Raw genomic sequence first — 16,770 nt, 5'->3', positions numbered from 1 at the left:
TCTCTGTAGTGAAGGAAGGGGGGGTTCCCCCCTGTAACAGACATCTCCTCCTCTAGATGACTCTGTAGTGAAGGAAGGGGTGGTTCCCCCCTGTAACAGACATCTCCTCCTCCTCTAGATGTCTCTGTAGTGAAGGAAGGGGTGGTTCCCCCCTGTAACAGACATCTCCTCCTCCTCTAGATGTCTCTGTAGTGAAGGAAGGGGGGGTTCCCCCCTGTAACAGACATCTCCTCCTCCTCTAGATGTCTCTGTAGTGAAGGAAGGGGTGGTTCCCCCCTGTAACAGACATCTCCTCCTCCTCTAGATGTCTCTGTAGTGAAGGAAGGGGTGGTTCCCCCCTGTAACAGACATCTCCTCCTCCTCTAGATGTCTCTGTAGTGAAGGAAGGGGGGGTTCCCCCCTGTAACAGACATCTCCTCCTCCTCTAGATGTCTCTGTAGTGAAGGAAGGGGTGGTTCCCCCCTGTAACAGACATCTCCTCCTCCTCTAGATGTCTCTGTAGTGAAGGAAGGGGTGGTTCCCCCCTGTAACAGACATCTCCTCCTCCTCTAGATGTCTCTGTAGTGAAGGAAGGGGGGGTTCCCCCCTGTAACAGACATCTCCTCCTCTAGATGACTCTGTAGTGAAGGAAGGGGTGGTTCCCCCCTGTAACAGACATCTCCTCCTCCTCTAGATGTCTCTGTAGTGAAGGAAGGGGTGGTTCCCCCCTGTAACAGACATCTCCTCCTCCTCTAGATGTCTCTGTAGTGAAGGAAGGGGTGGTTCCCCCCTGTAACAGACATCTCCTCCTCTAGATGACTCTGTAGTGAAGGAAGGGGGGGTGGTTGTTGTTTCGGCCACACAGCCAACAGATAGTTCAATATTCAATACTGTTCAATCGTTGACCCCTGGCATTTCTATGAATTCTAAAAGAACCTTATCCGATAGATTTGAATCGTCTTATGATCACTATCAAGGGTTTATTAAATGAAGTTGATGCTGCTGCTATTTCTGACTTTATTTTGCCTTATCATTTCAGAGAGAGCGAGAGAGGGCAGTTCAGAGACTGTCAGAGAGTCTACACCATAGAGCGATGCATTCAAAGATGTTCCATTGAATTCTATGGTAAACACACAGTAACGTAATGACATGCAGAACAGATATGCATTCCCAACATGTCAATAGTGTTTCAGGGGATTAGTTTGAGCAAGGCGAGGCACAGAATCACTCATCTTGATCAAATAATAGTTGAAAATAACTTGAATACATAGTTATTTGATATGCAAGGAGATGTATAAATCAGTAATGCTGTGAAGTCTGACTGCAACGTAGTTGATCTCAAAAACCGTGAAGTCTGCACATAGTAAACTAATTCCCAAAGACCGTAAACTAATTCCAAAGATTGTAAACACAGTCTGCACATAGTAAACTAATTCCCAAAGACCGTAAACTAATTCCAAAGATTGTAAACACAGTCTGCACATAGTAAACGAATTCCCATATTCTACTACTCTTCAGCGCTCGGTTCTCTTAGCTTAGCACCAATGGTTCCATGTTATGTTAGAACCCTCTGAACTGTTAGCTTAGCACTAATGGTTCCATGTTATGTTAGAACCCTCTGAACTGTTAGCTTAGCACCAATAGTTCCATGTTCTGTTAGAACCCTCTGAACTGTTAGCTTAGCACTAATGGTTCCATGTTCTGTTAGAACCCTCTGAACTGTCACAGAACCATAAAATGTAGATATGGAATGATCTTAGGTCGTCTGTGACTTGATGTTCCATGGCCGGCATGCTGTCCTATCCTGGGCAACGGGTGGGGCAGTCATGACACGGTTGGGACTTGATTGACCTTTCTGTTCTATGATCTTTTAAAAGCACGTAGGCATTACTACCATCGCTTCCCAAATGGCACCCTGGCCATAGTGCACATTTGGGATGCGGTCTAAATTTCTTTCAAATGAAGGTTTGAAGGGGGTAACTACATGAAGAGCATATTAATACATATATGATATATTATGTATATATTTTACTAAGACTGACCACAAATAAACGGTCCTTCACTGAGACGGAGAGGGCTGAAAACAGAATGGGTTCTATAATAGAACTCTAATGGTTCTGAACCATAGGGTGGGTTCTATAACAGAACTCGAATGGTTCTGAATCATAGGGTGTGTTCTCTAATATTACTCTAATGGTTCTGAACCATAGGGTGGGTTCTGTAAGAGAACTCTAGTGGTTCTAGGGTTCTTCTGACTCTGTGCTCCTGTCTGGCTTCATAGTAATTGCTTGTCAGAGCTTCTGTCAAGTCGTTTCCCAACAGTTCCATCTGTATAGCATGTCAATAAAACACATTTTGTCTGGAGGATGTTTGACTGTTTTTCTGATTGTTAATACACATCTGACCAGCAGAGGGCAGACTATACCACAGCCTGCAACAGCCTCGTCTACCGTGTTACAGCCTCGTCTCCTGGTACAATCTGGAAGTGGATGTAATAAATGCATGCGTGTGGTTATATAGTCTGGGTGGTGAGAAGCAGCACAGACCTCTTCATTTGGGCTCCTCAGTTAGTGTCATCATCTTTATAGATGTTGTGGTATTAATGGTGGATAAGGTGTCTGTCTGAGGCACTCTGGGAGACAATAGGTCCAAGTCAGACCTACAGGGATGTTCCAAATGGACCCTACTGTATATCCTGCATGCACTAGCACACTATAATAGAGAATAGGGTGTCATTTGGAACAAAAGGCCCAAATTAGACAGCACTTTAAATGAACCACACATTTTAGACGACTCACTAGTCAGACGACACTCGCTACTGAACGGTGGGACAGTACAGGCTGAGTGTCAGGGCCTGGTTGCATAACACCTTATGTTCATGTCCACAAATTTTTTTATTTAATGTTTTCTTAACTTTAGTCAGTTGTGCAAAACATGTTTAATTAGCATTTCCTCCTTAAATAACAACGTAGGCCTCAGGACGTAGGCTTCAGGATCTCACACGTGTGAAATTGTTGTAAATAACGTGAAGTATTAATAGGCATTATGAAGGCTTCGTTAAGCTTTCCAAGTTGTTTATTTACAATGCAGCTTTTCTTTCCATTCCAGCACTAATTGGTATATGCCTATACATCATTGGTAGGCCATCACCGCATCCAATTTCACAGCGTGGAAAGGATTTGATTAAAGTGAAGGGTTTCATCCCAGAACTAAATAAATTTGATTCAGAAAATGAACGTTGCCATCACAGCATCTCATCACATTTGAAGCAGATCTGCCAGAAAACGTTGGCACTGCAAGAATGTCCACCAGAGCTGTTGCTAGAGAATTACATATTTATTTTCTCTACCATAAGCCGCCTCCAACGTCATTTTTGAGAATCTGGCAGTACGTTCAACCGGCCTCACAACCGCAGACCACATGTATCCACGCCAGCCCAGGACCTCCGCATCCGGGCTTCTTCACCTGCGAGATAGTCTGACACCAGCCACACGGACATCTGATGAAACTGAGGACTGTTTCTTTCTGTAATAAAGCCCTTTTGTGGCGAAAAACTCCTTCTGATGGGCTGGGCCTGGTTCCCCAGTGGGTGGGTTCCCCAGTGGGTGGGTTCCCCAGTGGGTGGGCCCTACCCTGTCATGACAAATCCATAGTTAAGCGCCAAATGAATTCATTTCAATTAACTAATTTCCTTATAGTACATCAGAACAGCCTAACCTAGATTTGGATGAGAACTTCTACTTCAATAAGTCAGAGGTGAAAGACACTCGAAGGAGGAAGAGACGGATGGTGAGGCCGGCATGCGGGATACCTGAAGAGACTACTTCAGAGATAAATCGCCTTTACCCTCCATTCTATTGGCAAACATCACTGGAGAATAAAATGTATGAACTCTGTTTGAGACTATCCTATCAAAGTGATCTGACGAAATCGAATGTAAATATATATATCTAGCTGTTTTTTTTATAGATCGGCAGGACAGAACGGTGGTGTTGGGGCAGCTCAGGGGAGGGGGGGTTTGTCTCTAACAAGAACTGATCTCTAATATTAAGGAAGTCTCGAGGTTCTGCTCGCCTGAGTTTTAAATTATTATTTTTTCACCTTTATTTAACCAGGTTGGACAGTTGAGAACAAGTTCTCATTTACAACTGTAGCAAAATAAATAAAATAACACCCCATCCAACTACCCCATCCAACTATTTACAGATAAGCTATGTACAGTCGTGACCAAAAGTTTTGAGAATGACACAAAAATTAATTTCCACAGAGTTTGCAGCTTCAGTGTCTTTAGATATTTTAGTCAGATGTTACTATGGAATACTGAAGTATAATTACAAGCATTTCATAAGTGTCAAAGGCTTTTATTGACAATTACATGAAGTTGATGCAAAGAGTCAATATTTGTGGTATTGACCCTTCTTTTTCAAGACCTCTGCAATCTGCCCTAGCATGCTATCAATTAACATCTGGGCCACATCCTGACTGATGGCAGCCCATTCTTGCATAATCAATGCTTGGAGTTTGTCAGAATTCGTGGGGTTTTGTTTGTCCACCCGCCTCTTGAGGATTGACCACAAGTTCTCAATGGGATTAAGGTCTGGGGAGTTTCCTGGCCATGGACCCCAAATATCTATGTTTTGTTCCCCGAGCAACTTAGTAATCACTTTTGCCTTATGGGATGGTGCTTCATCATGCTGGAAAAGGCATTGTTCATCACCAAACTGCTCAAATCCAATCAAATTTTATTTGTCACATACACATGGTTAGCAGATGTTAATGCGAGTGTAGCGAAATGCTTGTGCTTCTAGTTCCAACAATGCAGTAATAACCAACAAGTAATCTAACTAACGATTCCAAAACTACTGTCTTATACACAGTGTAAGGGGATAAAGAATATGTACATAAGGATATATGAATGAGTGATGGTACAGAGCAGCATAGGCAAGATACAGTAGATGGTATCGAGTACAGTATATACATATGAGATGAGTATGTAAACAAAGTGGCATAGTTAAAGTGGCTAGTGATACATGTATTACATAAGGATGCAGTCGATGATATAGAGTACAGTATATACGTATGCATATGAGATGAATAATGTAGGGTAAGTAACATTATATAAGGTAGCATTGTTTAAAGTGGCTAGTGATATGTTTACATTTCCCATCAATTCCCATTATTAAAGTGGCTTGAGTTGAGTCAGTGTCATTGACAGTGTGTTGGCAGTAGCCACTCAATGTTAGTGGTGGCTGTTTAACAGTCTGATGGCCTTGAGATAGAAGCTGTTTTTCAGTCTCTCGGTCCCAGCTTTGATGCACCTGTACTGACCTCGCCTTCTGGATGATAGCGGGGTGAACAGGCAGTGGCTCGGGTGGTTGATGTCCTTGATGATCTTTATGGCCTTCCTGTAACATCGGGTGGTGTAGGTGTCCTGGAGGGCAGGTAGTTTGCCCCCGGTGATGCTTTGTGCAGACCTCACTACCCTCTGGAGAGCCTTACGGTTGAGGGCGGAGCAGTTGCCGTACCAGGCGGTGATACAGCCCGCCAGGATGCTCTCGATTGTGCATCTGTAGAAGTTTGTGAGTGCTTTTGGTGACAAGCCGAATTTCTTCAGCCTCCTGAGGTTGAAGAGACGCTGCTGCGCCTTCTTCACGATGCTGTCTGTGTGAGTGGACCAATTCAGTTTGTCTGTGATGTGTATGCCGAGGAACTTAAAACTTGCTACCCTCTCCACTACTGTTCCATCGATGTGGATAGGGGGGTGTTCCCTCTGCTGTTTCCTGAAGTCCACAATTATCTCCTTAGTTTTGTTGACGTTGAGTGTGAGGTTATTTTCCTGACACCACACTCCGGGGCCCTCACCTCCTCCCTGTAGGCCGTCTCGTCGTTGTTGGTAATCAAGCCTACCACTGTTGTGTCGTCCGCAAACTTGATGATTGAGTTGGAGGCGTGCGTGGCCACGCAGTCGTGGGTGAACAGGGAGTACAGGAGAGGGCTCAGAACGCACCCTTGTGGGGCCCCAGTGTTGAGGATCAGCGGGGAGGAGATGTTGCCTACGCTCACCACCTGGGGGTGGCCCGTCAGGAAGTCCAGTACCCAGTTGCACAGGGCTGGGTCGAGACCCAGGGTCTCGAGCTTGATGACGAGCTTGGAGGGTACTATGGTGTTGAATGCCGAGCTGTAGTCGATGAACAGCATTCTCACATAGGTATTCCTCTTGTCCAGATGGGTTAGGGCAGTGTGCAGTGTGGTTGAGATTGCATCGTCTGTGGACCTATTTGGGCGGTAAGCAAATTGGAGTGGGTCTAGGGTGTCAGGTAGGGTGGAGGTGATATGGTCCTTGACTAGTCTCTCAAAGCACTTCATGATGACGGAAGTGAGTGCTACGGGGCGGTAGTCGTTTAGCTCAGTTACCTTAGCTTTCTTGGGAACAGGAACAATGGTGGCCCTCTTGAAGCATGTGGGAACAGCAGACTGGTATAGGGATTGATTGAATATGTCCGTAAACACACCGGCCAGCTGGTCTGCGCATGCTCTGAGGGCGAGGCTGGGGGTGCCGTCTGGGCCTGCAGCCTTGCGAGGGTTAACACGTTTAAATGTCTTACTCACCTCGGCTGCAGTGAAGGAGAGACCGCATGTTTTCGTTGCAGGCCGTGTCAGTGGCACTGTATTGTCCTCAAAGCGGGCAAAAAAGTTATTTAGTCTGCCTGGGAGCAAGACATCCTGGTCCGTGACTGGGCTGGATTTCTTCCTGTAGTCCGTGATTGACTGTAGACCCTGCCACATGCCTCTTGTGTCTGAGCTTGTTTGATAGCCTTGCGGAGGGAATAGCTGCACTGTTTGTATTCGGTCATGTTACCAGACACCTTGCCCTGATTAAAAGCAGTGGTTCGCGCTTTCAGTTTCACGCGAATGCTGCCATCAATCCACGGTTTCTGGTTGGGAATGTTTTAATCGTTGCTATGGGAACGACATCTTCAACGCACGTTCTAATGAACTCGCACACCGAATCAGCGTATTCGTCAATATTGTTATCTGACGCAATACGAAACATATCCCAGTCCACGTGATGGAAGCAGTCTTGGAGTGTGGAGTCAGCTTGGTCGGACCAGCGTTGGACAGACCTCAGCGTGGGAGCCTCTTGTTTTAGTTTCTGTCTGTAGGCAGGGATCAACAAAATGGAGTCGTGGTCAGCTTTTCTGAAAGGGGGGCGGGGCCAGGGCCTTATATGCGTCGCGTAAGTTAGAGTAACAATGGTCCAAGGTCTTTCCACCCCTGGTTGCGCAATCGATATGCTGATAAAATTTAGGGAGTCTTGTTTTCAGATTAGCCTTGTTAAAATCCCAGCTACAATGAATGCAGCCTCCGGATAAATGGTTTCCAGTTTGCAAAGAGTTAAATAAAGTTCGTTCAGAGCCATCGATGTGTCTGCTTGGGGTGGGATATATACGGCTGTGATTATAATCGAAGAGAATTCTCTTGGTAGATAATGCGGTCTACATTTGATTGTGAGGAATTCTAAATCAGGTGAACAGAAGGATTTGAGTTCCTGTATGTTTCTTTCATCACACCATGTCTCGTTAGCCATAAGGCATACGCCCCCGCCCCTCTTCTTACCAGAAAGATGTTTGTTTCTGTCGGCGCGATGCGTGGAGAAACCCGTTGGCTGCACCGCCTCGGATAGCGTCTCTCCAGTGAGCCATGTTTCCGTGAAGCAAAGAACGTTACAGTCTCTGATGTCCCTCTGGAATGCTACCCTTGCTCGGATTTCATCAACCTTGTTGTCAAGAGACTGGACGGTTGGGAGAAGTTGCTCTCGGAGGATGTGTTGGTACCATTCTTTATTCCTGGCTGTGTTCTTAAGCAAAATTGTGAGTGAGTCCACTCCCTTGGCTGAGAAGCAACCCCACACATGAATGGTCTCAGGATGCTTTACTGTTGGCATGACACAGGACTGATGGTAGCGCTCACCTTGTCTTCTCCGGATAAGCAAACAATTGGAAAGGGGATTCATCAGAGAAAATGACTTTACCCCAGTCCTCAGCAGTCCGATCCCTGTACCTTTTGCAGAGTATCAGTCTGTCCCTGATGTTTTCCTGGAGAGAAGTGGCTTCTTTGCTGCCCTTCTTGACACCAGGCCATCCTCCAAAAGTCTTCGCCTCACTGTGCGTGCAGATGCACTCACACCTGCCTGCTGCCATTCCTGAGCAAGCTCTGTACTGGTGGTGCCCCGATCCCGCAGCTGAATCAACCGTAGGAGACGGTACTGGCTCTTGCTGGACTTTCTTGGGCACCCTGAAGCCTTCTTCACAACAATTGAACCGCTCTCCTTGAAGTTCTTGATCATCCGATAAATGGTTGATTTAGGTGCAATCTTACTGGCAGGTAAGGTAACCATGGTTGACAGAGGAAGAACAATGATTCCAAGCACCACCCTCCTTTTGAAGCTTCCAGTCTGTTATTCAAACTCAATTAGCATGACAGAGTGATCTCCAGCCTTGTCCTCGTCAACACTCACACCTGTGTTAACGAGAGAATCACTGACATGATGTCAGCTGGTCCTTTTGTGGCAGGGCTGAAATGCAGTGGACATGTTTTTGGGGGATTCAGTTCATTTGCATGGCAAAGAGGGACTTTGCAATTCATCTGATTACTATTCATGGAGACTTCATACCTGTAGTGTAAATACTTTTCAAGTTGCAGTATTTCCTTTATACAAAATAACAACGAATTAGTGTTCTATAGATCATCACTGACCATTCCACACATTCCTATGTTAGAAATATTGTCCCCGTATTTGTTTTTTGAAAATGTCAGAGATTCAGCAGGAAAAAGTTGGTTAACAAAGAACATTCTTTGGTGGATTTTGGAAAGGGAGATCTCTCTGCATCTCTTCTCCATTAATTTACGACACGGTGTGAGCTGTCAAACCGTCCCAGTTCCCTCCTACCCACTTCTGTGGGTGAGAGAAGTCTGGTTACTATCAACCATAGCCAAGATGATCTGACCCATTTGACTCCTGACAGTACAGTCATGACAGCTGTGAAATAAGTTATAGTAGTGGTAGTGTCTGCAGTAGTAATGGTTAAAGTAGTGGTAGTGACTACAGTAGTAGTGACTGGTTATAGTAGTGGTAGTGTCTGGTTATAGTTATAGTAGTGGTAGTGACTGGTTATAGTTATAGTAGTGGTAGTTACTGGTTATAGTAGTGGTAGTGTCTGGTTATAGTAGTGGTAGTGACTGGTTATAGTAGTGGTAGTGTCTGGTTATAGTAGTGGTAGTGTCTGGTTATAGTAGTGGTAGTGTCTGGTTATAGTAGTGGTAGTGTCTGGTTATAGTAGTGGTAGTGACTAGTTATAGTTATAGTAGTGGTAGTGTCTGGTTATAGTAGTGGTAGTGACTGGTTATGGTTATAGTAGTGGTAGTGACTGGTTATAGTTATAGTAGTGGTAGTGACTGGTTATAGTAGTGGTAGTGACTGGTTATAGTAATAGTAGTGGTAGTGTCTGGTTATAGTAGTGGTAGTGACTGGTTATAGTAGTGGTAGTGACTGGTTATAGTAATAGTAGTGGTAGTGACTGGTTATAGTAGTGGTAGTGACTGGTTATAGTAGTGGTAGTGACTGGTTATAGTAGTGGTAGTGACTGGTTATGGTTATAGTAGTGGTAGTGACTGGTTATAGTTATAGTAGTGGTAGTGACTGGTTATAGTAGTGGTAGTGACTGGTTATAGTAATAGTAGTGGTAGTGTCTGGTTATAGTAGTGGTAGTGACTGGTTATAGTAGTGGTAGTGACTGGTTATAGTAATAGTAGTGGTAGTGACTGGTTATAGTAGTGGTAGTGACTGGTTATAGTAGTGGTAGTGACTGGTTATAGTAGTGGTAGTGACTGGTTATAGTAGTGGTAGTGACTGGTTATAGTAATAGTATTGGTAGTGACTGGTTATAGTAGTGGTAGTGACTGGTTATAGTAGTGGTAGTGACTGGTTATAGTAATAGTATTGGTAGTGACTGGTTATAGTAATAGTATTGGTAGTGACTGGTTATAGTAGTGGTAGTGACTGGTTATAGTAGTGGTAGTGTCTGGTTATAGTTATAGTAGTGGTAGTGACTGGTTATAGTTATAGTAGTGGTAGTGTCTGGTTATAGTAGTGGTAGTGACTGGTTATAGTAGTGGTAGTGACTAGTTATAGTAGTGGTAGTGACTGGTTATAGTAGTGGTAGTGACTGGTTATAGTAGTGGTAGTGACTAGTTATAGTAGTGGTAGTGACTGGTTATAGTAGTGGTAGTGACTGGTTATAGTAATAGTAGTGGTAGTGACTGGTTATAGTAATAGTAGTGGTAGTGTCTGGTTATAGTTATAGTAGTGGTAGTGACTGGTTACAGTTATAGTAGTGGTAGTGACTGGTTATAGTAGTGGTAGTGTCTGGTTATAGTAGTGGTAGTGTCTGGTTATAGTAGTGGTAGTGACTGGTTATAGTAATAGTAGTGGTAGTGACTGGTTATAGTAGTGGTAGTGACTGGTTATAGTAGTGGTAGTGATTGGTTATAGTTATAGTAATGGTAGTGACTGGTTATAGTTATAGTAGTGGTAGTGACTGGTTATAGTAGTGGTAGTGACTGGTTATAGTAGTGGTAGTGTCTGGTTATAGTAGTGGTAGTGACTGGTTATAGTAGTGGTAGTGACTGGTTATAGTAGTGGTAGTGACTGGTTATAGTAGTGGTAGTGACTAGTTATAGTAGTGGTAGTGACTGGTTATAGTAGTGGTAGTGACTGGTTATAGTAATAGTAGTGGTAGTGACTGGTTACAGTTATAGTAGTGGTAGTGACTGGTTATAGTAGTGGTAGTGTCTGGTTATAGTAGTGGTAGTGTCTGGTTATAGTAGTGGTAGTGACTGGTTATAGTAATAGTAGTGGTAGTGACTGGTTATAGTAGTGGTAGTGACTGGTTATAGTAGTGGTAGTGATTGGTTATAGTTATAGTAATGGTAGTGACTGGTTATAGTTATAGTAGTGGTAGTGACTGGTTATAGTAGTGGTAGTGACTGGTTATAGTAGTGGTAGTGTCTGGTTATAGTAGTGGTAGTGACTGGTTATAGTAGTGGTAGTGACTGGTTATAGTAGTGGTAGTGACTGGTTATAGTAGAGGTAGTGACTGGTTATAGTAGTGGTAGTGACTGGTTATAGTAGTGGTAGTGACTGGTTATAGTTATAGTAGTGGTAGTGACTGGTTATAGTAGTGGTAGTGACTGGTTATAGTAGTGGTAGTGACTGGTTATAGTTATAGTAGTGGTAGTGTCTGGTTATAGTAGTGGTAGTGACTGGTTATAGTAGTGGTAGTGACTGGTTATAGTAGTGGTAGTGACTAGTTATAGTAGTGGTAGTGACTGGTTATAGTAGTGGTAGTGACTGGTTATAGTAATAGTAGTGGTAGTGACTGGTTATAGTAGTGGTAGTGTCTGGTTATAGTAGTGGTAGTGACTGGTTATAGTAATAGTAGTGGTAGTGACTGGTTATAGTAGTGGTAGTGACTGGTTATAGTAGTGGAAGTAACTGGTTATAGTAGTGGTAGTGACTGGTTATAGTAGTGGTAGTGACTGGTTATAGTAGTGGTAGTGACTGGTTATAGTAGTGGTAGTGACTGGTTATAGTAGTGGTAGTGACTGGTTATAGTAGTGGTAGTGACTGGTTATAGTAGTGGTAGTGACTGGTTATAGTAATAGTATTGGTAGTGACTGGTTATAGTGGTGGTAGTGACTGGTTATAGTAGTGGTAGTGACTGGTTATAGTTATAGTAGTGGTAGTGTCTGGTTATAGTAGTGGTAGTGTCTGGTTATAGTAGTGGTAGTGTCTGGTTATAGTAGTGGTAGTGACTGGTTATAGTAGTGGTAGTGACTGGTTATAGTTATAGTAGTGGTAGTGTCTGGTTATAGTTATAGTAGTGGCAGTGTCTGGTTATAGTAGTGGTAGTGACTGGTTATAGTTATAGTAGTGGTAGTGACTGGTAATAGTTATAGTAGTGGTAGTGACTGGTTATAGTAGTGGTAGTGACTGGTTATAGTTATAGTAGTGGTAGTGACTGGTTATAGTAGTGGTAGTGTCTGGTTATAGTTATAGTAGTGGTAGTGTCTGGTTATAGTAGTGGTAGTGACTGGTTATAGTAGTGGTAGTGTCTGGTTATAGTAGTGGTAGTGTCTGGTTATAGTTATAGTAGTGGTAGTGACTGGTTATAGTTATAGTAGTGGTAGTGACTGGTTATAGTTATAGTAGTGGTAGTGTCTGGTTATAGTAGTGGTAGTGACTGGTTATAGTAGTGGTAGTGACTGGTTATAGTAGTGGTAGTGACTGGTTATAGTAGTGGTAGTGTCTGGTTATAGTAGTGGTAGTGTCTGGTTATAGTTATAGTAGTGGTAGTGACTGGTTATAGTTATAGTAGTGGTAGTGTCTGGTTGTAGTAGTGGTAGTGACTGGTTATAGTTATAGTAGTGGTAGTGTCTGGTTATAGTTATAGTAGTGGTAGTGACTGGTTATAGTTATAGTAGTGGTAGTGACTGGTTATAGTTATAGTAGTGGTAGTGACTGGTTATAGTAATGGTAGTGGTAGTGTCTGGTTATAGTTATAGTAGTGGTAGTGACTGGTTATAGTAGTAGTAGTGACTGGTTAAACTAGTGGTAGTGACTGGTTATAGTTGTGGTAGTGTCTGGTTATAGTAGTGGTAGTGACTGGTTATGGTTATAGTTATAGTAGTGGTAGTGTCTACAGTAGTAGTGGTAGTGACTGGTTATAGTTATAGTAGTGGTAGTGACTGGTTATAGTAGTGGTAGTGTCTGGTTATAGTTATAGTAGTGGTAGTGACTGGTTATAGTTATAGTAGTGGTAGTGACTGGTTATAGTTATAGTAGTGGTAGTGACTGGTTACAGTTATAGTAGTAGTAGTGACTGGTTAAACTAGTGGTAGTGACTGGTTATAGTTGTGGTAGTGACTGGTTATAGTTAAAGTAGTGGTAGTGTCTGGTTATAGTTATAGTAGTGGTAGTGACAGGTTATAGTTATAGTAGTGGTAGTGACTGGTTATAGTTATAGTAGTGGTAGTGACTGGTTATAGTTATAGTAGTGGTAGTGACTGGTTATAGTAGTGGTAGTGTCTGGTTATAGTAGTGGTAGTGTCTGGTTATAGTTATAGTAGTGGTAGTGACTGGTTATAGTAGTGGTAGTGTCTGGTTATAGTTATAGTAGTGGTAGTGTCTGGTTATAGTAGTGGTAGTGACTGGTTATAATAGTGGTAGTGACTGGTTATAGTAGTGGTAGTGACTGGTTATAGTAGTGGTAGTGACTGGTTATAGTAGTATTAGTGTCTGGTTATAGTAGTGGTAGTGACTGGTTATAGTAGTGGTAGTGTCTGGTTATAGTAGTGGTAGTGTCTGGTTATAGTAGTGGTAGTGTCTGGTTATAGTAGTGGTAGTGTCTGGTTATAGTTATAGTAGTGGTAGTGACTGGTTATAGTTATAGTAGTGGTAGTGTCTGGTTATAGTTATAGTAGTGGTAGTGACTGGTTATAGTAGTGGTAGTGACTGGTTATAGTTATAGTAGTGGTAGTGTCTGGTTATAGTTATAGTAGTGGTAGTGTCTGGTTATAGTAGTGGTAGTGACTGGTTATAATAGTGGTAGTGACTGGTTATAGTAGTGGTAGTGACTGGTTATAGTAGTGGTAGTGACTGGTTATAGTAGTGGTAGTGACTGGTTATAGTAGTATTAGTGTCTGGTTATAGTAGTGGTAGTGACTGGTTATAGTAGTGCTAGTGTCTGGTTATAGTAGTGGTAGTGTCTGGTTATAGTAGTGGTAGTGTCTGGTTATAGTAGTGGTAGTGTCTGGTTATAGTTATAGTAGTGGTAGTGACTGGTTATAGTTATAGTAGTGGTAGTGACTGGTTATAGTTATAGTAGTGGTAGTGTCTGGTTATAGTTATAGTAGTGGTAGTGACTGGTTATAGTTATAGTAGTGGTAGTGACTGGTTATAGTAATAGTAGTGGTAGTGACTGGTTATAGTAGTGGTAGTGACTGGTTATAGTAGTGGTAGTGACTGGTTATAGTAGTGGTAGTGACTGGTTATAGTAGTGGTAGTGACTGGTTATAGTTATGGTAGTGGTAGTGTCTACAGTAGTAATGGTAGTGACTGGTTATAGTAGTGGTAGTGACTGGTTATAGATATAGTAGTGGTAGTGACTGGTTATAGTTGTAGTGGTGGTAGTGACTGGTTATAGTAGTGGTAGTGTCTGGTTATAGTAGTGGTAGTGGTAGTGTCTGCAGAAATAATGGTAGTGACTGGTTATAGTAGTTATAGTTATGGTTGTTTCTCCACCATGTACAGTCGACTTTTACCTGACCATGTCATGAGATCAGGAAAAACTCCAGGACCCAGTAAAGATGTACGAATTTTGCCACTCAACTTTTGAACCTGTGGTGCCACCTTCTGTAAAGAGCAGGGTTTCGTTTCATCCCAGCACTAATCACATAATCTGACAGAGAGGAACGGTCTTCAGGTCCGTTGATGGAATTCTGCTGGCACGCCGCGCCCCCCTCGGCTGTACTCCACTGGACGCGCTGCGCTTTAAATAGCAGGTGTTTGAAAACTGTTCATGCTCAGCCTGTCACTACTGTAGGTCTGCCTGCTGCGTCCCTCTCTCTTTAACTCCGTCAAAACACACGCGATGTCAGCCGCCAGCACCGAGACGAGCGCCCAGTTGCCCGCGTCCGCCAGCCGGGTGTTCTTCCAGCCGCCGGCCGGGGTTGGGTGCGCTGGTTCCGGCCCCATTCCGCGGGATGACCCGGTCCAGAGGAAGCAGGGAAAAGTGACGGTGAAGTACGACAGGAAGGAGCTGCGGAAGAGACTGATACTGGAGGAGTGGATCATTGAACAACTCAGCGATCTGTACGACTGTGAGGTGAGGAGAGGAGGTTTTATTGGCGCTTTGGGTCGGTTATTCTTGGAGGATTCGGGATGAATCATTAATTGGCAAGATAATCAGTGTTTAAAATGTTATCTTTAGAGTTTGGAGTGTGTTTTGGTATGTTTGCAGTGGTGGTGCGTAATGCCCGGGGAAGGGGACATGGAGGTGGTTTGGTTAACTGTGTAAATCCGCGGGTCACGCCGGTCTATTGTCCCCTCTCTCCCCGGCTACATTGTCTCTCCCCTGGGCAGGCAGCTTCCAAGAGAGGGTCGCACAGAACAGATGAACCACTCGGCAGAAACGGTTTGAATCAACGTTTCCACGTTATTTCAACCAAATATGTTATCAATTTTAGGGCATTTCGTAATTTTTCCACCGAACTTTTAACCTAAATCCAATGACATTGTGACATTTGTTGAGTTCACGTTGAATTCACGTTAGTTGACAACCCAACCAAATGTAGACATTCAACTGAAGTCTGTGCCCAGTGGGGAATGACTGTTTTGAGGTCGTAAAACACACCACACAGCTGCGCTTTAAGCATCTCTTTTTGTAGCCGAGTCCCATCTCCTTTAACCGCTGCGTTCACAGTCGGCTCTAGAGGGCTGATTTGTTAATAGGCCTACAGACAGACAAACATTGTCTGACACTATTTTTTCTTTCCGGGAAAGCCATTAAATAATCTGCGCCCTTTACAAGAATATACAATCTGTTTCATTAATTCATAATGTCGACCCGAATAGCTTGTGTTTTCTATTGATTCAGAATAATGCTTGAAGGAAAGGGAAACTGCTGGTCTAGATAATGATTGGTTGTCTGGTATGTGAGTCCATTCATGTTACCATCTGCCTGTGATGTGTCGATTAGGGAATATTCTTAACCCTTCTGATCACAGGCAAGTCTGTGTCTTTCCCTGAGAGATGGTATTGACCGAGACATTGGAATGCGTTCTCACGCGCTCTGCGGTGGTCGGTACATAATTTAACATTTGAAGAGCTAAGAGCTTCTCCACAGTGCTGGGTGATCTATATCATGCAGTGGGTTAACCAATGACAGGATGAGGGGAGGGCAGTGGGTTAACCAATGACAGGATGAGGGGAGGGCAGTGGGTTAACCAATGACAGGATGAGGGGAGGGCAGTGGGTTAACCAATGACAGGAGACGGGGAGGGCAGTGGGTTAACCAATGAGATGAGGAGGAGAGGGCAGTGGGTTAACCAATGAGATGAGGAGGACAGGGCAGTGGGTTAACCAATGAGATGAGGAGGAGAGGGCAGTGGGTTAACCAATGACAGGAGGAGGGGAGGGCAGTGGGTTAACCAATGAGAGGAGGTGAGGGCAGTGGGTTAACCAATGAGAGGAGGACAGGGCAGTGGGTTAACCAATGAGAGGAGGTGAGGGCAGTGGGTTAACCAATGAGATGAGGAGGAGAGGGCAGTGGTTAACCAATGAGATGAGGAGGAGAGGGCAGTGGGTTAACCAATGAGATGAGGAGGACAGGACAGTGGGTTAACCAATGAGATGAGGAGAGGGCAGTGGGTTAACCAAGGAGAGGAGGAGAGGGCAGTGGGTTAACCAATGAGATGAGGAGGAGAGGGCAGTGGGTTAACCAATGACATGAGGAGGAGAGGGCAGTGGGTTAACCAATGAGATAAGGAGGAGAGGGCAGTGGGTTAACCAGTGCTCCTGTGACAACAATTTTGGACCCCCTAAATGTGGAGTATGAAATCATTTTTACATAACTCTTTTCTGCTATCGTTCTTTCTTTAGATCTGTTATTAATGTAACTGGCCCCTCTAACAGTACAACTGCCCCCCCCAGTTAAAATGGTCTAGAACCGC

At 43.8% G+C, this 16,770-nt stretch overlaps 2 protein-coding genes across 2 annotated transcripts in view; both read left to right on the top strand.

Annotated features, from left to right (window-relative positions):
- Nucleotides 1-2,344, top strand: part of LOC109882542 (ensconsin) — a 70,645-nt gene extending 68,301 nt beyond the window's left edge. The window contains exon 18 of the mRNA XM_031836726.1: nucleotides 1-2,344. This exon is cut by the window's left edge and continues 2,953 nt beyond it. The gene's annotated coding sequence lies outside the window, so the exon portion shown is untranslated.
- Nucleotides 2,345-14,585: 12,241 nt separating this feature from the next.
- The window catches only part of LOC109882545 (protein phosphatase 1 regulatory subunit 14C), a 44,459-nt gene continuing 42,274 nt past the window's right edge, over nucleotides 14,586-16,770 (top strand). The window contains exon 1 of the mRNA XM_031836725.1: nucleotides 14,586-14,924. Within this exon, the coding sequence (XP_031692585.1) occupies nucleotides 14,691-14,924 (234 nt within the window). The 5' untranslated portion in view covers nucleotides 14,586-14,690. The remainder of the gene's footprint in view (nucleotides 14,925-16,770) is intronic.

Source organism: Oncorhynchus kisutch, linkage group LG12 (assembly GCF_002021735.2).
Source record: "Oncorhynchus kisutch isolate 150728-3 linkage group LG12, Okis_V2, whole genome shotgun sequence".
NCBI classification, from domain to species: Eukaryota; Metazoa; Chordata; class Actinopteri; order Salmoniformes; family Salmonidae; genus Oncorhynchus; species Oncorhynchus kisutch.
The sequence above is the reverse complement of the archived record's forward strand: the minus strand, read 5'-3'. Positions and strand labels throughout refer to the sequence as shown.